This window comes from Caloenas nicobarica, chromosome 4 (genome assembly GCF_036013445.1).
Source record: "Caloenas nicobarica isolate bCalNic1 chromosome 4, bCalNic1.hap1, whole genome shotgun sequence".
NCBI classification, from domain to species: domain Eukaryota; kingdom Metazoa; phylum Chordata; class Aves; order Columbiformes; family Columbidae; genus Caloenas; species Caloenas nicobarica.
Window position 1 is genome coordinate 63,536,129 of NC_088248.1, and position 24,586 is coordinate 63,560,714.

At 42.0% G+C, this 24,586-nt stretch overlaps 1 protein-coding gene across 2 annotated transcripts in view; it reads right to left on the reverse strand.

Moving 5' to 3' along the window:
* Window positions 1-21,431, reverse strand: part of CPEB2 (cytoplasmic polyadenylation element binding protein 2) — a 54,026-nt gene extending 32,595 nt beyond the window's left edge. For both annotated transcript variants that reach the window (XM_065634202.1, XM_065634201.1), the window contains exons 1-3: window positions 19,995-21,431; window positions 16,930-17,208; window positions 5,310-5,400 (exon numbers count right to left, since the gene is read on the reverse strand). In XM_065634202.1, the coding sequence (XP_065490274.1) occupies window positions 5,310-5,400; window positions 16,930-17,208; window positions 19,995-21,431 (1,807 nt within the window). The remainder of the gene's footprint in view (window positions 1-5,309; window positions 5,401-16,929; window positions 17,209-19,994) is intronic.
* Window positions 21,432-24,586: the final 3,155 nt, after the last annotated feature.

The window sequence follows — 24,586 nt, forward strand, 5'->3', positions numbered from 1 at the left end:
TCTCTTCACTGTCTATAGAAGTTAGCTCTACAGTATCCAAAATTTGTAATGTGCTGCTATATGGAACAAATACAATGCCTAACAGTACAGTACTGTATCATAAAGTATCATGTTATAGAAATCTATGTTACAGAAATTTTCTCTGTGCAAGCCTGAATTTGCAGCTTCATCACACTACTGCTGATTAATAATTCTCATGTATCATGGCTAAATTCAAAATAGTATTGCTACGGAGAAGCAGGTATGTTTGACATTCCTTATGTAACTAGAGTTCTACTAAATTTAGCCCCCCCTTCTGTATCTAAATGTGATTAATGTTAACAGAACTGCTTGGTATGTATTTCTCACAATGTATTCTTCTGTAAGGACAGGAAAAAAAAAAAAAGCTTGCAAATAAATTTTGGTGGGCCAGTTTATCCACTAGATCTAGTTAAAAGTCTTGCTAATCCAAATCATGAGGAAAGAGTAACAAACTTATTTTTAGCTACATTTCTGTAATCTCATGTTACTAATATGGGCAACAGAATTTTTTTTTTTGTACACTACTTCTGAGCATACAGATGTAGTTGTGCTTTCTCACTGTTCATTTTAATGCAAATTCCTATCTACTTTTGGAAATGCATACTTTCTACTCCTATTTAACTGAACTGTTGGAGGAATCGCCTTATATTAAAACATTTGGGATAGATCTAAGTTTAAAGCAGTCATTATACATTGCTGACTCACAGGTTCACAAGTTTGATATTTCACGTCTACTCCTTCTCCTCCTCCTTTTCTTTTTTTTTGTTAAGTCTTAAATGGTTGAATGAAGAGACTGAGAATCACAAATTCCTTATCCATCTTCCTCTTTTCAAGAGATCTCCTGACTAGAGGAGAAAAAGCTTCCAAGTTAAGCTCTTTGCAAACGACTTTAACAGACCAGGCTGAGGATTGCAGCACTTGCAGACATTTTTTGAATCAGCGTAGTTAAGACAACAGCACAAAACCGTGTTTGGACAACACCTAGTTACAGAAAGCCTAGATACTACAATTTCAAATGCTTGTGTAAGTATTACGTAAGTCATAACGAGGCCAAATGTGTTGTCTCTGACAGTCGATCTCTTTAAGCAAATCAGTCTATCAGTCTTAAATAGTCTTTTACCATAAAAAGTTTCTGTGACAGAAGGAGGAAACCATCAGTATGTACAATTTCAAAGCCTTTTATATGACTAAGAGCAAAGCTTTTCCTTCCATACTTTTTTTGTTCATCCTCTTTTCTGAGAGCAATATGAATTACCCTAGGAAGCAATTGTATAACTGTAAACCTGGGAGCTTCATAAATCAAAATACAAACCAAATTTCTTTGAAAACACAAGTAACCATATGCAATGAAAGAAAATGTTCTCTGTGTTGCTGAGTCACCAATGCTTTTCTTTTTACTTCACTGAGCATGCACCAGAAGGTTGCTTTTAAAGAAAGATGGCTAACAGCTGAAGAGCTCAACTAAACCTACTTAAACGGAAAATAAAACCAAGGAAAAGCAATACAGACTTCTAAGTGCATCGAGTGATTTTTCCCCACAGATAAGCCAAATAATAGTGTTTTACTTTTATTATTTATTATGAGCTATTAAAAAGTATATTTGTGTAACTTTACTTCAAAAAATTGTATTGCCCTTCACAAAGGAACAGAAGTTAATATTCCTTCCTGTTACTCCTGCTAATATAGCTATGGCTAATTCAAGTTCAGGACTACTTTACATCTAGTTTGCAGAACTGTAAGAGGGTTGGTCAGGAAAAAGAAATGGAGTACAGTACCAATACTTGCCTTACAAACACAAGCCCTTAAATTACATGGAAATACCGTAGTCTTTACTAGAAAAATGTTTAAAACAGTAGATAATAAATTCCATTAAATCATCTGCTCCTCAACTCTAATACATATTCCACACAAAACATAACTTCTTCCAAGTTTTTTCCATAATCTGTTTTATCCTAAATGTATCTGCTTTCCTGTTTCCGAAACGTCTAGAATCCAAGTTTTCTGCATTCTGACATGAAGAAGCATTGATATTTGGGGAAGGAGAAGGGGAAAAAATGCAAGTACATTTATTTTAACTGTTATTAATTTTAGCTTCAGTTTATATTCCATTGATTGGATAGGGTAATCTTTAAACATTGCTTGATGTCTTATTACGAATTTCAAGAAAGCTGCACGGGAAAGATTAGTTTTAATATGATCAGTATTTCTGCTGCAATGACTAGTGAAGTCAAACATCTATTCCCTATTAACCTACTTTGAAAAAATGTCTTATTGAAAGCTAAAAATTACTTCTTTCTATTGATCATGTCTGTAGTAATGACTAAACTTTGTCTAAGGGAAGTCAAAGTCTGCATCTATAAACAATTTTTGGCAGGCATAAACAGCTTTCAGTGAATCATATTTGAAATAAAGTTTTTTCAAGTTCATGAAAGTAAAAGTGGTGAAATTTAACTTCCTTCTAAAATGGATCTTGAAATGCAAAACTTAAAGCTGTGAGCTAGTACACAGTGTCTGTTCTGCATTGTGCAAAATCTGAGACAAGATGCTTAGTCATACTCCAGATATTGAAAGCAGCTAAATCCAAAACACGTGCTTAAAATTCCAGGGACTTTCATTTTACTGCTGTGGTCAAATATAAAAGATGCATTGTTTTAGTGTGCTTAGATTTACTTAGAAACTTGTCATAAAAACATTATCTAGTTACAAAATATTCTTTAGTTACAATAAAGTACATTATATATCAATAAGAACAAATAATAAACAACAATAATATTCTTAATCCTGTGCATTTTGCAAGCAAATATGACGGGTTCTTAAGTAAATGTCAGATTCTCTGTGGTGAAAAGCCACAGAGACTGAAATAACAAAATCAGTGTTTCATGGTTTGCAGAAGAAAAAAAGTTGGTAGGAAATTACAGAAATGCCAACTAATGGTGACTAAACAGAAGCGGGGTAGAGAGGAACTAAAAGATTATTCTAGGATGTGATCTCTTATTCCTTTTTTCAGTCAGTAATGAACATTTACCGTGTCTTAATAATGTCGCTGTTTCAGCCGAAATAATAACTTCCAAAGAGAAAAAAAAATCTGAACCAATTTAAAAAACAGAACACAATTACTCTAGTTAAATTCATTTGACATGTGCATTGTTCTCTGGCACTCAAAAAAAAAAAGAAAAGGATTTCCTTTGAATTCATCACTATCTATGGCTTCCATCTGTTTTAGTTCAAACATAAAACTTAGCAGAATTTTCACTGCAAGAGTGCATGATGGTGAAACTGGTAAAAAAATGTCTTAACTGTAGACTGAAACCATATACTCATGTCCCTAGAAAGCATAGAATAATGATGGAAATTTTACTGAGTTTTTCAAAAGTATGAACCCAATTCACTTTAAAATCTCAAAGCTTTTTCTTGTCTTAATTTCACTGAAAAAAATATTATCGAAATACATCATTTTCATCTTTTGTATCATAATGAAATAGGAAGAGAGAAGATAAAAATGTGTCTTTTCTGTGCTCGCTGTGCCTCTGAAAACTCCTCTGCATTATAAAGCCAAAATGAGAACAGCGAGATGTCAGAGGAAAAGAGCAAACGCTTCCATTTGTCATGTCAGCGTGCACAGAAAAAAGTGAAGAAACTGACTGGTTTTCACGAATGTGAGAGTTGCCAATGACAGTATATTGCAACAGAAGACCCGCATTCTCTAATTTTATGCCTAAGAGTAGCTTTACCTTTTAAAAGATTTCCTGATGGTAGATTTGGGTTCAGATAACCATAGAAATATTAGTCACCACCTGAGTGTGGCAAATTAAAACAACAAGGCTTTGCAACGGGGATGATCTACCTAGTTACCTTGTCTTTAATGAATATGCACGTTCTCAGTCCACAGCAGTTACCACTGGGCTGACTGTTCACAGGTTTCAACCCCTTGATGTTACTCAGTAACGTTTTGTAAACATGCAGAATAGACAGAAACTGAATTTAATAGTGGATTTAAATTATAAACTGGTTAAAACTAGAATCAATTCTCTGTAGGCAGTAAGGAACAAGAGATCAGACTTCAGAAGATCTAAGAAAAATTCATTTCAGCTTCCACTCTTAAGAGGAAAATTAACTGGCTAACTAAATGCTACCTACTTACTGATGCTTTGTAGAAATTATCAGCTTGACAAAAAAACGCCCCAAACTTTTGGCTTTACATTGTAGATCTTAAAACACTATTACATGCTAACTGAATACTACAGGTTTTCCAATTGATTACAGATCTTGAGAGAACCATGAGCAGACTCTAGCAAAGCATCTTTCAAATTAGGACGACACAGGTCCTTCTGTGCTAATATAATCTATATTAAGTCTAGGAGCCCCTAGAAATGGAGAATGGATGGGAGTAAATAATGTGAAAAGAAAGAAATATTTTTTTTTTTTCAGTTGCTTCAATCCTGAGACTTAATTTCGGCAGAGCAAGCGTATCTTGGATAATATTAAAGTTAGACTGTGTTAGCCTAATTAGAACACCAACACATGAAGTAACATTTGATCAGGCCAAATAAAATGGCTTGGGCTTCCTGTCCCAAAGATCAATGGTAAACGGCACCTGAGAATAAGTATGGAAAAACAGAATTTGAAAGACTGAGTTAATGTGAAGTGAATAGAGGAGTCAAAATTGAAGCCCACGAATATTAGCTCTATGCTTACTGCATATTTGGTTTGAACAGAGCCCAGAAGGGTAAGAAGAACCAGCATTCTAAAGCCAAGTGTATTTCTGCACTTCTTCAAACAGAAACTGAACAATTAGATGCATTATTACCTTCCAGGAGCTGTGAAAAAAATATTTGAAAGGACAAAACCTGAAATTATCAGTGGACTTAATTTTCTTTTCAGCTTCCACTGCAAAGAAAGGGAAAATTACCCAGCTAACACTGGTAGCTGTTTGATTCCCCACCCACCCTCTTTTGGCTACCTCTAGCAACAGTATCTCCACAAGTTGAGGTAGAATTTCCTACAGCAGACAAGTAAATTTCAAATAAACCCACAAATGTCTTGGGGGAAAGGAGGGAAGGATAGAGGGTTGAGGGAGAAAACTTATGAAAACATTAAAGCTTAAGTTTTAAACACCTGTAAAACAATGTTTTCAATAAAATACAGCTTGAGATTGACCTTTCAGGTGAGTTCAGAAAATAATTCATTTGCTATTCTAATATGAACCTAGAGTCTAAATTAGCAATCAGTACTAATTCAAATATGCAGAATGGATGACCCTTTTTTCTTTATTTAGCATAACAACATACCTTTAAGTGGATCATGCTCTGCTCTCATAATGTCAATAAGGGAGTTTTCCAAAGAGTGCATATTCAGACTGTCATACATTCTATTTCGATCCTAAAAGAGAACAAAATCCTTAGTATTGGAATACAAATTCTGTACTTTTTAACAGGAAACTTGATAGGAATACAAAGGTGCCTTCTAAAGGCTGTACGCTCAGACACTCTTGAGATGGACAATGATACAAAAACTTAACATACCTGAATTTATCAACAGTAAGACATGATTTTAACAGTAAGTTTAATAGCATCCAAATATGAAGCTAGAGACGCACAGTGAAGAACTCTTGTGTGTATACACTTTGATAGCCTGTGATCACCTGTTTCCTTCAGAAAAGCTGCTTGAATCAGTTCTAGTGATCCACAACAGTGTTAAGCATTAGGCTGTTTAATGAAGGAGACTAATGTCTGTAAGAGCTCAATTTCATTTCATGCAGAAGTTAAATAGTAAGGTGGGAAACTACAGGACAAGAAGGACAGTCACCTCCTATGAAAGCAAGTATTTTCTTGGTGCTTGGCTAAGGACCTGGCACAGGCCCTCGGCCCCTGCCCAGACTGCACTTCTGGCTTCTGGGCCATTAATCTGAGACTCTTTGTATACAAAGACTTGAGTTACAAACAGTCAGCACTAAATGGTTAAAGGTTGGAAAATTAAAGCCAAACTATGAAAAGAAAATGTCACAAAGCTTAGTTATGTTAATAGATTATCGGCCTTATAGAGGACCATTCTTTTTTCTGCACATGAAGATTAAGAAGAGTTACCACAGTGTCTTTTCCCTGTATACCACAAGTATTTTCCCTGAGGGTAATAAACGTTATTGTAATAAATCATAAACCTTTTCACTGATTTTATGCTCAACTACGATATTTTCTGCCACGTTTTCTAATGCACTCAAGTTACAGAGACAGAAAATGATGACTTCTAACTTCTTTGGTCTTTCTGGGATACCTTCGAAGACTGAAAATAGTTTGCATAAAACCTTAATCTCTTCTACTTGCAAGGCTTCTGGCTGAACTGTATTGCACTTGAAGGAATCCTGTAATCATGCTTTAATTTTACTGTTGTTTTCTCTCTGGTTGCACTAGAGTAATTCAACAGAGTAAGATGAAATACACCACACATGTCCCATGACCATTAAAATTCACTGAAGATGCAACCATCTGCTTAGTACATATAATGGGGACAGAAGATGTCTGAACCACACTCACTGTGACTTTCCATGACAGTCCAGCAGAATATAGATGAATTTCAAACCTACATCAAACTACAGGTATTCTTCATATTTGGGAAGTGAGTAAGCAAGCTTTGAAATAAAGGTTTTCTATGAGTCAGAAACTGTGGCTTACCAACAGCTTTGCAAAACAAGACATGATGAAACTAAGATCTGACTTTCATCTTTCTTAGAAACTTTAGTTAACTTGATGCAATATTGGGATGATGAGGGAAAGGCCTTTCTTTTACCTTTCTTTCCCTCAAAAAACTACAAAGAGTAACAGCTTCCTGCTGAGTAAGCAATCTGCTATGTTCACTTGATTGGATCCTTTCTTTTTGGAAGCCCTGAGATAATTTTAATGATAAATTTTAACAGTATGTTTGTCTTGCCTCCCACCATGTCCCAGACCAAATGCTACTGACACTCTGTGATGTGATCTTCAACCTGGTCTGAGCACCAACAAGTCACCAGTACTATTTTAGTTCACAGCAGCCTTATTTTGGGACTGGCTGGCTTTCATTCAGCTCTCTAGCTGTCCCAAGAAGCAGCAGAATGAAACTGGAGTGACTAATCTGTTTCCACGCCCTTGCAGGTTTGCTTCTCAGTCACACAATGAAAAGAACTTGCTTACCACAGCAAACTTGCTTTCTATAGAAGGTGTAAGCAGTGACAAAGCTGGATCTGTTCCCTACTGTCCCCTAGCATTCAGGTCTCTCATCAGGATTTTTAATGAAGTCTTAAATCCAGCTGAAGCCAGTACTTGGTAGGCAGGTAAACGCTCTTGCGAAAACCAGTGCTGAGTAAACAGAAAGCATGCTTTGCTACCTCTGTAGCTGTCAGGGGAAAAGAACTAGTATTGGTAAAAACCAGACTGAACTGTGTGTGTGACACTTCATCTTTGTTACAGGCTCACTACATCAGATTTTCTTATTTGTTTTTTGATCATTGCTACATGCACGTATGTTGGGATAACACATGACTATCTGGCAAATGGTCATTACTGTAGACTTCACTCTGGAGAGCAGAAGCCTGTAAGAAAGATGAGGGACTAGAGTGCATTGTCAGCAAGTTTGCTGATGACACCAAACTGAGAAGAGCGGCTGACACACCAGAAGGCTGTGCTGCCATCCAGCGAGACCTGGACAGGCTGGAGAGTTGGGCAGGGGAAAATTTAATGAAATATAACAAGGACAAGTGTAGAGTCTTGCATCTGGGCAAGAACCACCCCAGGTACCAGTAGAAGCTGGGGAACGACCTGTTGGAGAGCAGTGTAGGGGAAAGGGACCTGGGGGTCCTGGTGGACAGCAAGATGACCATGAGCCAGCACTGTGCCCTTATGGCCAGGAAGATCAATGGCATCCTGGGGTGGATTAGAAGGGGGGTGGTTAGCAGGGCCCCTCAGTTCAAGAAGGACAGGGAACTGCTGGAGAGAGTCCAGCACAGAGCCACGAAGATGATTAAGGGAGTGGAGCATCTCCCTTACAAGGAAAGGCTGAGGGAGCTGGGTCTCTTTAGCTTGGAGAAGAGGAGACTGAGGGGTGACCTCATTCGTGTTTATAAATATATAAAGGGTGAGTGTCACAAGGATGGAGGCAGGCTCTTCTCGGTGACAACTAATGATAAGACAAGGGGCGATGGGTACAAACTGGAACACAGGAAGTTCCACTTAAATATGAGCAGAAGCTTCTTCACAGTGAAGATCACAGAACACTGGAACAGGCTGCCCAGGAAGGTTGTGGAGTCTCCTTCTCTGGAGATATTCAAAACCCACCTGGACACCTTCCTGTGTAACCTCATCTGGGTGTTCCTGCTCCAGCGGGGGGATGGGACTGGGTGATCTTTCGAGTTCCCTTCCAATCCCTAACATTCTGTGATTCTGTGAAAGGGCTTCACCATGGTTAATTCCTAAAAGTGGTCATGGAAAAGTGAAGCATATAACACATGTTTGTGATTCATTTGTGAACTTCTCCACTCGTTGACGTTGTAACTTCATCCTTGCATCGTTCTGTTTTGCAAGTTCTGTGTAGCCAAAGCGAAAGTTCCTGTGCTGCTGGAAGCAGAAGACATACTTTTGCCATCCTCTTTACACCTCAGAAAGTTCATGTCTATACAGCTGAAAAAGGTTTGTTTCTTTGAATTGTATTACTTCATTTCTGGCAGTGGAAACGTGCAACAGGCATGCACCATACAATATAAAAGTGGTGTGAATACACTCAAGTAAAGCAGGATTTAAAGTGGGAATTGTATTCTGCCAACTCACTACCCACATCACACCATCCACTTGTGAGTTGGGGTAATATCTAGGTGATCGGTGCTTCGAAATTTTAACATCTATTTCAATTCACACTGATGAACTTCATATTATAAAGCAACATCACCTGAAATATAACTATCTCAAAAGGAATAAGCCATTCTTTGAGTACAGGGTTCATTTTAAACTTTTGTGCAACTAGGCTTTATAATGCTAACACACTGCTTTGTGCTCCCCAAATATGTACATCATATCTTTAAAAAGCACAGTTATCATCTACACAAATTTGAAGCTTTCATTTCAAAGCAGAACTTAAAAGTTCTTAGGTCACATCAGCAAAGATTTTCTAGAAAGTTCTGCTGTAGAAAAAAAATCCACAATGGTTTGGAAGGAGGCTGTTCTACTACAGCACGCTCTGCTCGGTAAGCATGAAAAGCACTGTCACAGAACACGACTGTTTTAGATGTATTTCCACGTGCATGGAAAACTACCTAATTCTTGGGACTATCTTTAGTTTCATTATTTCAACACAGCTGATATGCAGTTATCTTCTAAAATAACCTGGAACTACCTTTAAAACAACATGGAAGTAGTCCCAAGAATTAGAACTATTTCCCTGTTATTATTTCCCTGTTTCCAGGTTGGTTTAGAAGGTAACTGCATATCAACTGTGTTGAAATAATGAAACTAATCAGTAGTACAAAGGCACTGATACTTAAGCATACGTGTTAATACGAGCTTTGTATCATCCTGACTCCAAAAGCTCCTTTTGTCAAGGATGAATTCCTGCAAAATACTTTGCATTTCCCTCACCTCGGTGGCTCCTCAGTCCTGTGCTAAGAACAAGTGAACTCTTGCTGTGTCAGAAGGTCCATCTCAGTGGAATGTCACAACGTAATGCCAGTTTTTTTCCCCAGAGCAGATAGTTAAGTTCTCCCAAGCACCACAAATGCTCATACTAGCTTTTTATTTCTTTTTAACTGTATAAACATTTGAATTCTGCTTTAACTATCTTTCCAACACCAGAATCACAACTGCATTCATAGACACCAGAATTGAAAATGTGGTTTTGGTGTAGCTGCCTCCAGATTCAGAGGTACGTGGCTAAATGACAAGTTGTCACTTCAAAAGTTAAAACTATGTAAGAAAGTTTGCAGAGAACTGATAATTATTCCTGAATTTTTACAAATTTACACAATACAGGAGACGCATGAAGTATTCTACCCATAGAATAGTTAGTCTAGAAAGACTTTTTGACAGCATAACGGAAAATAGATCTTCCAAGTGCGCATTTCAGAAGTCCTCCCCCCATACATCTAAGTGTGGAATGAATGGGAAGAGGGCAACTTCCTCTGAAGAGCAAGTCTCAACATTAAATTGTTGGACAAATAATTTTTCTTCACACAATTTGTTTAGGGCTTCTAAATATATCCATGAAATTTATGCAAAGATTATCCTGTTTGAGCATTCGCAGAAACCCGGTGCAGTTATATCTCAAAGCTTATATATTGTCCTTTACCTATTAAACAGTGAACACAATTTTGCTAATCTTTAACCACAAGTACTGAAAATAGATGTTCATAGTTAAAAAGTTAAACGACTTTGAATTTTGGACACGTGCTTTAAACTACTTATCTGTAGGATTACTTGAAGTAAGAAATTAGACTTCTAACATGTATTAAATTCAGTAAATGCAAGTATACTTTAAATATATTCTTGTACATGTCCCTTCATATTCTAAAGACATGTATCACCATCCGATGGGGGCTGGAAACAACTTATAAGTCATAAAGCTCTTAGTCAGTTTTGAGTATAGTCTTAGCTGGCTGCAAAAAAGACTCTGTAGCTTTGATTTTGACAAATTAACTGAATTTTTTTAAAGCTCAATTAAAGAAACTTTTTTAAAATCACTTTCCAAATTAAAATGTTAACGAGTTCCATTTTTTCACCTTGAAACTGACCTGAATAAAAATGTATTCTATGACTAGAACGTGACAGCTGACTGAAGTATTCACAGTACCTGGATATAGTATTCACTGTTTATGTTAAAAGTAATAACCTAACAATTAAGTACATTATATATTCTAAACTATCATCTTTGCTAACATCTGAACTTCAAGTAATTCTCATTTCAGTGAAGATATACTATAATCATAAGCCTCTTGTTGAAACCATAAGTAGCGTAAATGAAAAACTTAATATGAAAACCTATGACTTAACTACAATTTTAGCTCTATAAAAAAAGCAAGGAGGAAGGCTTAAAGTAGACACATGAAATTGCTTGGTTACTTTCCATAGTGCCATTAGTGGTAAAGATGAACTATAATATCTGGTAGACATCTGTGAACGGTCAACCTGACAACAAAAGTGTTTTAAAGTTAAAATGACAATCAGCTATGTAAGCTAGCTAAATCCAGTCCAAAATGCACCCAAAACAGGTTCTGTGGCAAAGACACACCTACTTCTCAACTACATAAACATTTAAAAACAAACCAAAAAATCCCAACAGCATGTACTGTATCCACACTGGAGTACTTCAGATCAAGAATATACACTCATAAAATGGAAACAAACCAGACACATTATGGAGATGATTAAAGGCTTGGCAAGACTGACTTAGGAGGCAAATCTAGAAGACTTGTATATTAATGGCTTCAACAAAATAATTAAAGGAACAATTAGACTTTGAAGAGGAAGATATTATTCAAGTTTTGGGTGGGGTTTTTTTGTATGTTTGGTTGGGGTTTTTTTACCCATTCCCCCACATCTAGAAATATCTATACAGTCTTGAGTACTTAAATGCAAATACATCAGACCATATGGTAAATGTACTTTTGGATAGATCTGAGGTAAGAACGTATCCATTTTAACTCAGAGAGCAACTGTGCTTTCGCAGACAGAATGAGGCAAGATACACTACATAGTGTATGCATCAATGCTGTACTATCACAGCTGCTAGATATTTTGATGAATTTTCCTAACTCTGATTTTGACTTGCATTAATAGAATGAACTGTGTAGCTGAAGCAAATTTTAACAGTAAAAAGAATTCTTAGTTCATAAAAAGTCACAAAACCATTATGGTTATGTATGGTAAGCCACACAAAATTTCTGCAATTGATAGCTTTGAATCATTCATCTGTGCGGCTCACAATACTATTTATTCAAACGTCTTGATCCTGAAGTTAAAAGTATGGTAGGAGGCCATTTTTGGCAGTTAAGAGATATCCCCCGTATGGTCCTCAGACACAAATATCTGGTTTTGTATGTTATTTAATCAGCCTCAGGTAATCTATCTACTGCATCAAAAATCCTGAAGACACTGCGCTGTTGCAAGTATTGCCTTAGTAAAAATAAACTTGTAAAGCCTGGCTTATAAATCAGTGTTTGGACAATTACACTACTCTGAAGATTAAGAGAACTTCGCAGTGAGATACTCCCAATGCCTTCAAGTTTAACATGAGCTGCCAAACACTCAGCACTGCTGAAGAAACAGGCCACCTATTTAAGATTCTAAGTATGGCATTAAGAACCCAACTTTAGCAACTTGCTCTTCATCTAGCATTGACTGGTGTGTGTGTCATCTAGATTTGTCATTTAAACTGTTAAGGTACATTTGTTAAACTGTACTAAAGCTGTCATATTGAGAATCTGAAATCATCCAAATGCAAGTGATTGTCAGACCAAAGCAACATTGCAGCAGTTTAAATTTAATATCTAAAACTAACACCTTTTGTGACACACAATCTTAAAAACTCATTTTGCTTTGCATATGTTTTGTTCTCTTTGAAAACTTTAGCACATTTCAAAAATAAGAAGAAAAATCTGCATTTGTCAGAGAAGGTATCTTACCATACAAATCCCCAGCTGGAAAGCTACATTCAAATGTAGAATAATACAGCTCAGCTTTTAGGACCATGAACATTGCACGTACTTTTTGTTTGAACAAACAGGAAGGACAAATCAAGGTGAAAAAACACCCGGACAGGCAGTGTGTTTCCTTAACTCAAAAGAGACACAAAACCCAAATTCATATTCATAAAATGCAGTGGTTTTAAGAGAATGAAAATAGTTAAGTGTATAACACTGAATTGTATTATTGAATTGTCGTAACAGGTTTTAGCAAGCTTATTTGAAAGTTGTTAAGAAATGTTAAGCTTGCAATCAAAATAGAGTTAGTAAATACTGCAATTTAAAAAAAAAAATCAAACCAGTTAATTATTTTCTTCATCCAAGGGACATAAATGAAAAAAATGAATATACAAAACACTGATTTCTTTCCCTGCATTTTGGCCATAGAAATGCCTGAAGCATGTTTTTTGGGGAAAAAACAGTATCTGGGATTAGAAATATATTTTTAGTTTTGTGCCCTATATTTTTTTTTTTTTTTACTTTAGATCAGGAAAGAAGAGAGAATATTCATATCGTCTGACTTCTTGACATACAGTGGAAGTGCCTGAACCGGAATCCCAGTGGCTGTATATGGTTAGAGGTGCCAGGTATGTTCTTCTAGAGAATTAGATTAGCTAAATAAGGAGCTAGATTCTCCCCAAGGAGAAACAGGCTCTTCAATTATATGCTTAAGCTAGATAGTGTGAATACCTGACAAGATTTCTAATTGTTCCTTAATGATTCTGGTACAAGGCAACAATTCCTTGCCTATTTGGAGTATCTATAATGGTGCAAGCAGTGTGGCAGTACTTAAAGTTGTAGACATACTTTTGTATAGGAAAGAACTTTAATTTATGTAGTTGGTTTTGTCTTAAAAACCTGAGGGAGAAAAAAAAACTTCTTACAGTAAGAAAAACTTGGCTATAGGCTTAATTTGCTCACATTTAAATCAACGTTGCCATAATGTTTAACTACTATTATTTAAAACAACAACTCTTGAACTTTGGAAAATTCCTCTGATATGTCCTTCAAAACTGCCGTAAGCAAAAGCAGCTTTGCTGTAAGTAATGTGGCCACTGTGAATTCAACTTCACATGGGATGTTTCAGTTTTAACTATGAAGTACAGAAAATCTGCTTTCATTCCTTTAAGTAATACACATAATTACTTATCCAGTTATCAGTAATGACAGTCATTGTCACTGGTATATTAAATGCCAAGAAACATTATTTTCATCAGAACTGATGTCAGTTCTATACTGGGGACCATCCATCAATATAGACACCAAGGAATAAAGAAGTTTCATGGAAGGGAAAAGCTTTCAATTTGGATACAATTCCTCTGTGGCTTATCTTATTTGCATCAGGTACACATTTACAGAAACTGGACGAGCAGCTGACACTGCAGAATGCCATTTAGACTTTGCCAAAAATATATAGCATTTTTTTTTAAATGGTAGCAGAAGATTAATGACATACAGAAAGTTAGTCAGTGAGGACACTGACTTCTCCAAGCTGTTTTCATTTGCTAAGCTCGAGCTAGCTAAAGTTCGGAGGACATGTGCTTTGTCCTCTGCCATACAAAATTATTACTGCAGCTAAAACAGATGCATGATCATGTGGAAAAGTATTCTGCAAAACTGTCAATGATGCAGTTACGTATTCAACACATTCTAAGGTGTGTTTGCTCTGTGGAAGCTTGGAAGAAATAGGTTACTTCCTACACATAAATGCTTTTGGGCAAGACTATCCAAATGCCACAAAATTTAATTACAGCTATTTTTTAGTATCTTCTGAAATGGCTACTGTATCTTTAAGAATCCTCAATCTAAATACCTCAGCCTTTTATGGAAGGAGACAAGCACAGTACAAATTAGCAAGATGGGTGTTTGACAGCATCGCAATTGCCAACCCAAGTCCTGATGAAAAGAAGCGTGAGCTCCAAGCTCTATTTAACTTTTTCATTACGACTTGCAAAATGTAATAGTCATCACAAGGAATTAACCATATAACAGTAGTATAATAACTGAAAAATAAGAGCATGATTTTAGGATAGCAAAGTAATTTATGGAAACATCTAGTGTTTCCACAGTAGCAGCAGACAGCACGGAAAACCTTCAAAGAGGATTATTTATACTGTGTTCTGCAACTATGACTTTATACACATAAGGGAGATTTAAGCATAGACAGATCAACAGCATAAATATGGCCAGACAAACAGGTCTATTTAGCTGGTGGCACAGTAAGACCAACCATAATTAAGTGTGCCCACCTTCTCACTTAGACACTACCTCTTAAAAAAAAAAAAAAACAAAACCAAACCAAACCAAAAAAAAACCCCCAAAAAAGAAACCAAACCACAAACCAAACACCAAACCAACCCCAAATGAAAACATTAATGTAATTTATTAAAAGCTAATTTGCAAGCATTTTTTCTACCCTAGACATGATTTAGATTATAGTTTGAATGCACAAGACTTGTTTAAACATCGACTGAGTTCATCTATATTAGATGACCACTGTGGAAGCTTCTGAAAGTTCAAAGTAAAGTCATGCTGACTTGTAAGGCATATTGAATGAGTAAATATATTCCCAACTTGTGCTTAGCTGCATATGAATTCCAACGTATACGTCACTGCAGTTTCAATGTATGACGGCATTAATATTTTTAACCCTGTTCCTTAGGCTAACATCTTCAGGAGACAGTTCAGTGTTTACTTTCAACTATTCTTGGAGCCCTCCACCGCAGAGCATTACCTATCTGTAATCTGTTTTCCTTAACAGAACAGGTTGACTGCATTAAGAATGGTACCTTTTCCCCATCTTTCCACCCACACAAAAATTATTCAACTGTGATATTCCAGCTCTCAAGGCTAATGGAACAGGTCCTCACAGTGTAGGCAAATCCTCTTAACTTTTCAGGTCCAATGCCACTTTGGGCAGAATTTAGGTATGTCCAAAAGTCACCATTAGCCTCAAGGTTACTCCAAGTATCAGAGCTCATCTGGACAGAGCTGGGACATGGCCCCTTGTGCCAAATGGAACTCCACCAGCAAAGTGGTAAGAAAAATAGGAACTGCAGTGGCAAATCTGGTCCCAGGGAGCACCCTTTTGCCGCTGTCACAGCTACATATGGATTAGCTTGCTAATTGATAGAAATACAGCTGTGCAAAGTCAAATATGGCCACAGTGACGAAAAATGAAACTCCAGGTTACTCTGTGTGAAACCTAACAAAACCAACTGTAACAGCCTTATGTGGAGGGTAAAGAAATGTTCTATTTTCTCTGCATATTATCTTTTTTACTTCTGCTGGAATATAGTAGCTCTATGTGAGACAAAAACCAAAGCTGACATAGGCGTAACAAAAATTAAAGAATGTATAGAATTAATGGAATAATCTGCTTTCTATTTTGAAATGCATCATTTCTAAAATAAGTTGCCCAAGCTTTTTTCGGAACAAAAAACCATGCAAAAACTATAAATTGTTAGAACGGCAACTGAGATTGCAATTCACAATAATAATAAAGGTCTCCACTAACAAGAAGTGTCATGACTAAACAAATATAGGCAGGAATGGGGAAAATAACATTTTACTAACAGGTAACTGAGGCTGGAGTGAAGCGACTTGCCTAACATCACATTAAGATGTCACTGGCAAAATTCAGGAGGTGAACCCAGATCTTTTAGTTCTAAGACATATCCTCCTGTTTAACACTTCTAAATCATAGAACTTCCAGCCAAAACATAACACAAAAGTTGCTAGAGTGTGGAGGGAAAAAAAAAAAAAAAAATCTCACTAACATGCAAATGTCAGCCTAGAATACCAGCAAAAGACAAACATGACAAAGACTCAGAGCCATCTACAAAAGTAAGGAAACCAGTACAGGACAAGCAAATTAAAAAATCTGAGTTTTAAAGGCATATATAATAATATGAACATCAACATTAGCAAAAATATTTGCTGGATGAAACCTATTTTGCTCTGTAGCTGCATCAGCAGGTACAGTTTCTATCTTTCTTAACAGTCAATATTCTTAACTGTGAGAATCATATCTTGCTAAATACAGTGATTATGTTTGGGTTAGTTGCAATTGAAGATTAAAAATAATATAGAAGTATACAATTTTCAAACCAAGTATTAGGGCTGTAACTACTCTTCAGTGCCCCTTTAAAATGAAGGAAGCCAAAATGCTATGCAAGACTATGAACACACCAGTTACATGTCATCCTTACCTGCAAAGGAAGGAGAGTATTACTGTTGTTGTCAGTTCGGAAAACATTATCTTCAATCCACGATTTTGGTGTCAGTGATGGAGTGGAGCGAGTAAATTTAGGAGGAGCTATGACATTACCAGAAAAGGGCTTCTTCAAAGGAGAGATCTGGTTCATAGTTCCTGGAATTCCCATGTTTCCAGTTCTACGATGGTCTCTGCCATGCATTCCTCCCCAGGATATATTTCCTGTGCTCCAGCCGCTACTCTGATTGCTCCAGGGCGACTGCTTCAGAAGAGGCTAAAAAGAAGAATTCATATATATTATTTTGAAATTACTGGAAATGTTTTTCTACTTAAAAAAAAATTTAAAAAACCCCCGAAAAAACCCCCCAAAAAACAAACACCCAACCAACTACCAAGTAATCAATGTGCAGAGATTTCTATAAACCACTCTTTCCTGATAACATGTAAATTAATTACTGAAACAAGGAAGAAAACACAGCATCATAAAAAAACCTGTTAATTCCCACTCCCCCATAAACCTCCCAAAAACACCCACAGTACTGTGAAAGTAATTTAGATTATAATTTTAGTAATTGGTAGCATTCTTTAAAGCTATGCAATAGAACAACTCCAGGGTATAAAAACCATGTTACAAAAAACCCTGAGACTATTTTAGCATACGTTAGTTGGTATCATAGAGTGAGATCTGTGCAAAACTAACACAATAATTTCTAATAACTTTAAAAATTATAATAACAATAATAATGATCATTTCTATTGAGTAGTAGTATACCACTACAGTGAGTAGAAATTTAAAAATTAAAATTCAGATGGCAGATTGATTTTTTTCCCCCAGGATTTTGAGTATCATTGTCTGAGTACTACCATATAAGAGCAAAAAGAGCACTGACTACTGTACAGAGAATCCATTTGAAGGACCTTTCCTAACATTTCCACATTAAAATGCATTATTCTGAAGCTCAAGGATTTCTGGAGTAATGAATGGGACTACCTGTGGAATTCTGCAGGGTGGAATCGGGGGGGGTTTTTTTGAGGATTTTTTTCTCCCCTATTTAGATGCGGTATCAAGTATTTTTGTATCTAACAAGAGCACTATAATCCTTAATATGAAAACGTAAGCAGTAAACTTCAGAGGGGAGATTTTACAGGATAAGAAGTTTTTATTCCTAAGCCACAACTTGTGCTAAAAAGCAACCTATAGTGGTTGTCATACTACCAAGAGGTGGACCCACTGAGCCTGACTGACAGTGAAGAACAGTATTTATCTTTAGTACTCTCAAATCTGACTGCTCTTGGAAAGGCTTTTTCTCAAACATAGAAATGGGGGTGGTGTGTGTGTAATATTCTAAATTCAGTTCTGTGAAGTTAAAACACAGTACTTTTATCTCTAAGCTTAGCTGCAAGCAACCCTCACCTTGCAATTCTAATAACTTAAAAATTTAAAGCATGCCAATATGTTATGTACTAGATAAAACAGAAATTTCTGTTTTCTGACAGAAAGATAAAAATTATAAGAATAACCCCTACAGACCCAGAAAACAATCAAAAAACCCACTAAAGCCATTTTTGGTCAAGTAATCAGGAAAACAACCCATTCTATATAATTATAGATAATTATGTTGTAAAACTTGAATGCTTTGGTTGGAATTTTGGGAGAGGCAGGCACTCTATTGTGAAACAAACCTTAAGAGATAATGCCAAATGTTAACAAGCCTCTAATATTGCTAGCTATGCTGTCATGGCACTGTTTAAGTTTGCCTACAACTTGTAACTGAGAAAAAAATTCCTGTACACCTCACTGTTGGAGAACTGCTTTGGAATTTGTTTGAAGAGGGTTATTATAGATGTTAAGGACAACTAGCTCCTAATCAGGATGCATCCAAATCAATTATTGTACAGGAACACTTAATGTGAGATTCCAGTTCTGATAGAAATGCTTCACAAATCCAGCTCTACCGATTAAAACTGACGGGATTTAATAGCAGAATGAAAGAAAAAATGAGGCCTATATAACTTTGGCCTTTCATAACTGAGCAGATGATCAGAGCAAGATGTAGCTATAACACACTAGCAGGTAATATTAATGCGGATCTGCTATTTTCTGGTTTCTTACAATGAATATTTCGTTCCAGGAAGAAAGATAAACTTCCATTTTAACACGGGATTGTTACGCCACTTGATTAAAACCCGTAACAGAACTATAACAACCGAAACACAGCTCTGTCTTTGGATACAAATTCAAGTACTTTCGGGCAAACCCCCATAAAAGGCAACAACATTGACAGCTTTCCCCTCTCAATCTACTTTCGGTGACCGGTCCCCATCCAAGCGAGCACGCCCAGAGGGTGCGAGGGCAGGTCTGAGGCCGGGGAAGGGGCTCCCCGGGGAGGCGGCACCGGCCGGAGCTGTCAGGCGCATTGTTCGGGGACACCGCGCTCGCTACGCGCGACTGCGGGGGGACGAGAGGGATATTTTCACGGTGAAAACTCCCTGACACGAAAAGGAGCGTTCACCCTCTCTTATAAGAGGAAACCCTCTCCTCTCAACCCCAAAACAAACAACGTCCCTGGGCAGCCGACGGCGCCCCGAGGAGGGCCGGTCACAGCCCAGGCGACGCGGCCGCCCCGCCACCTGCCACCCGGAACGGGCGGGGAGCAGCGGCCGGGCGCGGGGCGGGCCGCTGCCAACCGCCTCCCGGCCCGAGCCCCACGGCCGCCGTCCAGCACCGGCCGGGGGGCGCAGGTGCGCTCCCGCCGGCCGTCAGCCGACCGAGCGCGGCGGGTCGCAGCGGCCGGGCCCCGCCCTGCCTCCGCGGTCTCGCCGGGCTGTCACCGCCGCGCAGCCTCGCCGGGCGTCGGCAGCGGGGAGAGGGAAACCTCTCGGCTGCCGCGACCAGCGAAACGAGGGGAGCGCAGCCCCCCGCTCCCGTCCCTGCGTCCTCCTCCCGGCCCTCTCTCCGCCCCGGGGCTCCCCCTCGCCCCGGGCTCCCCCTTTCCGCCCCGGGCTCCCTTCCGGAGCCGGCTCGCCCGGGCTCCCGGCCCTCCCGCCGCCGCCCGGTACCTGGTGGTGGTTGTAGGAGTTTCTCTGCTGCAGGAAGGCGGCGGCGGCGGCCGCTGCCTGGTGTTGGTGCTGGAGCTGGGGGCTCACTGGGGATCTCCGGTTCTGCTGTTGCTGCTGCTGCTGAGGTAAATTCATCTGCGGTGGCGGCGGGGGGGCGGCGGCCGAGAAGGGGCTGCTGAAGGGCCCGGCGCAGGGGTTGTGAGGAGACACCGGCGAGAAGCTCTGGAAGAAAGCGGGGTTGATCGATGACGGGATCCCCGGGTAGAAGCTGGTCTCGGATTCCGGGCTCGGGGGCGGCATCGCGCTGATCTGGCCGCCGCCGCTGCCGCTGGAGACCGGAGGCTGCTGCGTCTGCTGCGGAGGCGGCGACGAGGTCTGCACCGACCAGGGGGTGCCGAAGCCGGGCAGCGGCGGAGGAGGAGGGGAAGCCGCCGAGGAGGAGCCGCCCCCGCTCTGGTGATGGGGGCTGGGGATCTCCGGGCTCTGCAGGCTGCTGAAGCCAGAGCCGAGCCCGCCGGGCAGGAGGTTCCCGGGGCTGCCCAGCAAGTGGCTGTTCGGGGGGGACTCCATGGGGGGCAGCTTGGCTCTCGCCTGCAGATGAGGAGGAGACGGAGGCGGATTCACGCAGGAGGCGGCGGCCACCCCCACATTGGGGTCCGCGGACACTGATCCCCCCGGGCAGGAAGGGGCGAGCCGCTCCGAGCCCCCGCTGTCCGCGCCGCCCGTGTGCTCGGCGGGGCTGAGGGGCCGGAGGTGCGGGTAGTCCCCCGTCCGCGCCGGCTCCGGGGGGTGAGCGCTGAGGAGCTGGAACTGCTGCTGTTGCCTGTGCTCCTGCTGCTGGTACTTGTCAGTGGGGTGGCTGAACTGCTGCTGCTGCTGCTGAGGGGGGTGGTGATGATAGTCTGGGGGGTGGTGGTTATTCAGGGGGTGGCTGCTGCCGAGCTGGGCTGGGCTGCTGAGCTGCTGCTGCTGCTTAAACTCTTTCCTCTTCTGGCTCAGCTGAGGAGGCGGCGGCTGTTGCTGTTGCGGTTGCTGCTTGTTTAAATCCTGGTGGGGGCTGAGACTGGGTTTAAAGTCAGAGGAGGGGTGGCCGAGAGGGGGGTGTCCTGATGCGGGGCTGCTGCCCAGCCTCTCGCTGCCTGGCTGCTGCTGCTGTGTCACCCCCAGGAGCAGCTCATCCTGCATGGTTTGATGATGCGCAGCAGCGGCCGCCGAGGGGAACAGAGGGGGCGGCGGCGACCCACCGGACACGCCGCCGCTGCCGGAGGAACCGGTTACAGCGGGTGAGAAGGGGCAGGAGGAGGAATGAGAGGCGGCTGCCGCCGCTGCCGGGGCGGGGAAGGACCCGGCGGAGCCAGCGCCTCCTACACCCAAGGGTGGGCTGGGGCTGCGGCGGGAGGCCGCCGTCTGCGGGAGCCCGAGGCTGCGATCCCTCATGCAACGGAGGGGGCTCCCCTGACACCGGCTCGGCCGAGGGGCGAGCTCCCCGCCCCGGGAGGCTGAAGAGACAAAGATAATTAATAATCTTCGGGGGGGGGAACTGAACACCCGCTTATCACAAACCACTATACAAGCCCCAAAATAGCCACTTTCTAGAATAAAGCCCTCTTCAATGCCGTAATACCTCCCATACTGGTTCTAAAAATACCGGAGCCTTTTGAGAATACATCCTATTTTTATCAGGCCTTTGTTTTTCTATTCCAATGTATCAGGACCCCCGACAGGGCGGCCCTTCCCGCCTACACTCGCACCCACAGCAACCCACTCGGTCGCCACAAACGCCCCCGGACAGGTCGTTTCCCCCTGACAGCCCCCGCTAACTCCTCCGTCCGACCCCCCCGCCGCCGCTACGCCGTGGCGCAGGGGGAAAGCGGGGCGTTCCCAGGCTTGGCACTGGCGGGGTGGGATGGAGGGCGGGCGCCAGGCCGCCGGTACCCGCGCACGACGGGCGCCCCGGTGCCCCCGGCTGTGCTGCGTTCGCACCCCAACCGCCTCCCCCGCCCCCACTGCCGGCTCCGAGCCGGCTGCAACGGCCTTAAGAATGCCGGAACATTCGTCATAGTTACGTCACAACCTCCACCCTCTTGCCCGCCCAGCCGGCTTTGGTAATGAGCCGGCGGCTCCGCCCCTCCATGAATAATGCATCATATCGGGAGCCCCTCCCCCTTTGCGCGTCCCTGGCGCGGCTCCGGGAGGGGTGGGCGCCCGCGCTGGCCGCCGCCCGCGCGCACGACGGCGGCGAGCCCCGTGAGCGCTACCACTCAAGCGGGGGAGATGACAGCCTTTTAGTAACGCCCTGGAGATCTGCCGGCCTTCCGCGTGGGGAAGGCACGCACTGGTCTTCCACACCGTTTATACCCTCACGCGGGAGATACCTGAAATAAAATGGTTTTATTTCGTTTGGCGGCAGCGGGTGCGACCGGCTTCTATCTCGGCTGGGATAGTGGTTTGTTCCGCTGCCTGCCAACCCGTCAGGCGCCGGTTCGGGGAGGCGGGCCGTCCCGCCCATTCGCCTCGCGCGCTGCTCATTTGCATTGACGCAGGGCCGCGTGCCGCGGGCGGGTGGGGGGGGTGGGGGGGCGAGGCGCGAGCGCGGCGACACGAGACGGGCGGGTGTCGAGGCCCGGCCGCGGGAGCCCCGCCCCCGGCCCCGCCCCCGGCCCCGCCCCCGCGGGGTTCCCTCAGGGCCCGCCCGGCGCGGCTGGGCCTGCTTGCCTGCCCGGCCGGCCCGGGGCGGCGCGGCCGCGGTCAGCTCACAGCTGCGGGGGGCGGCAGGGGCAGGGGCAGGGTGGCGCTGCTGTGCCCTCCTGTTCCCCCGGTGGGACGGGTGCTGGCGTGGCGTTTCACTGCACGACTCGGGCACTCGAGGCTCCCAGGCGAAGCTGCGTGGTCACCCCTTCCTCTCCACCCAGATCCTGCCATCTAACCTTGTCATTCATTTTTGGTCTCTTCAGAGACCCATATGAGCTTACACCAAGCTCACACTGAGGTGTCGTGGTGCCTTTTGAGGTAGTTCCTGGACAATGTTGAAGGTGGGGTTTTCCCCTTTCTGTCTAGTGGAAGCACAGCTCTTGGCAAGTAATGCAAACAAACGGTTTGGCAAATACAGATGTAACGCTGTTATAGACATAGATACCCCTGAAAAGACTGAAACAAGCGAGCTCCCCTTGTGCTCTGGGAAAGCGGTAGTTCAGCAGCGAGAGCATTAATACATGGCTATTGAATGTCAGAGTATGTTGGGGAAGTGTCATTATATGCTTGACCTATTGTACTTTTCTCTAGGCATCCATTAGTGGCCACCGTCAAAGACTGGATGGCTGCTTTCCATTTGGCCGATGGACCTTCGCTCTGACCCGGTGTAACAATTCTTATTCGTTAAATCCATACGTGTTTGTTATACATGTATAAAATGTAGAGGAAAAAAATTGGTTCAGCATCTGCAGTCATCTCTGATGTGATCATGAACCTATGTGGGCGTGTGTGTTTGAGTATCCGTGCCATCTTGCAGGGTTAAGATGAAAATACATTTGCAGCATAGAAGAATAATTGATCCATGTTTATCTTTGCTGTCTTATGGCTTAGTACTCCAGAATTATTCATTAGATTGGCATCTGTTTTGAGAGCTCTGCAGCCGTCTGCCTTACGAGTGGTAAAAAATAGAGTGCAGACCACAGCCCTACAGATGATCACATGCTGAGTAAAGGTTGCTGGCCAAGTAATGGTTCCTCTCTGAATAGCGAGTTGCTTCACAGCACAGTCCTCATAAACATCAGTTTTGTGAGCCACAGAACCAGTAGCGTCCGGCTTCCCTTTGTGTTCGTGTCATACGCCTGGCATCGGGCTATGTGCAAGCCTGAACAGAAGCTGTGCTTTACTTGGGGCCTTCTGGGATGTCTAGCAAGGGTGGAAGCGGCGCTGCACTGTGTTGCTTCTGTGAGCAGCTGCCTATTTCTACAAAGCTTGCTGGAACTCAGTTGTTTTTTTCTTGTGAGCAGTCAGCTTCTCTGTCCCTCACCTTTAAATCAAGCCCGAATTCTAGTGATTCTTCCTTCGGAACAGTTGTCGTGGCGTTTGTGAGTAGTCTTTTTAAATTGACTGAAAGACAAGAGTACTCACATGCTCTATGACAGCTTCTCTCTACCATGGTAGCCACCTACCCGAGTCGTGCACGTTTATTAAAGCAACATCCATGGGGTGAATCTTAGCTATTTTTAACCATGTAAAAAGTAAGCATCCGCTCTGCATTACCTGCATAATCTTCTGCAAACATGAGACAGGTGCTACCGAAGGATGATTCATCCTACCCTAATGCAGGTACCTTTAGAGAAAGAAACCTGATCTCTGTGTTTCAAGAACTGGTCTTGTTTTTAACAACCAGGACAGTGAGGAAAGCTTCTGGCTATATCTTGCTGCAGAATCCAGGAGGTCTTTGGTGCCCCGTGGTCCTGTGGCATATGCTTCTTGACTGATACAAGCAAGAACAGCTGTACTGAATCAAACCAAGAATCTTTCAGGCTGTATATCCTGTTTCTTCTGCCTCTGATATGAGACCCCTTGGTGTCTGCTAGGGCCGCAAATTCTGTCTTCTCCTT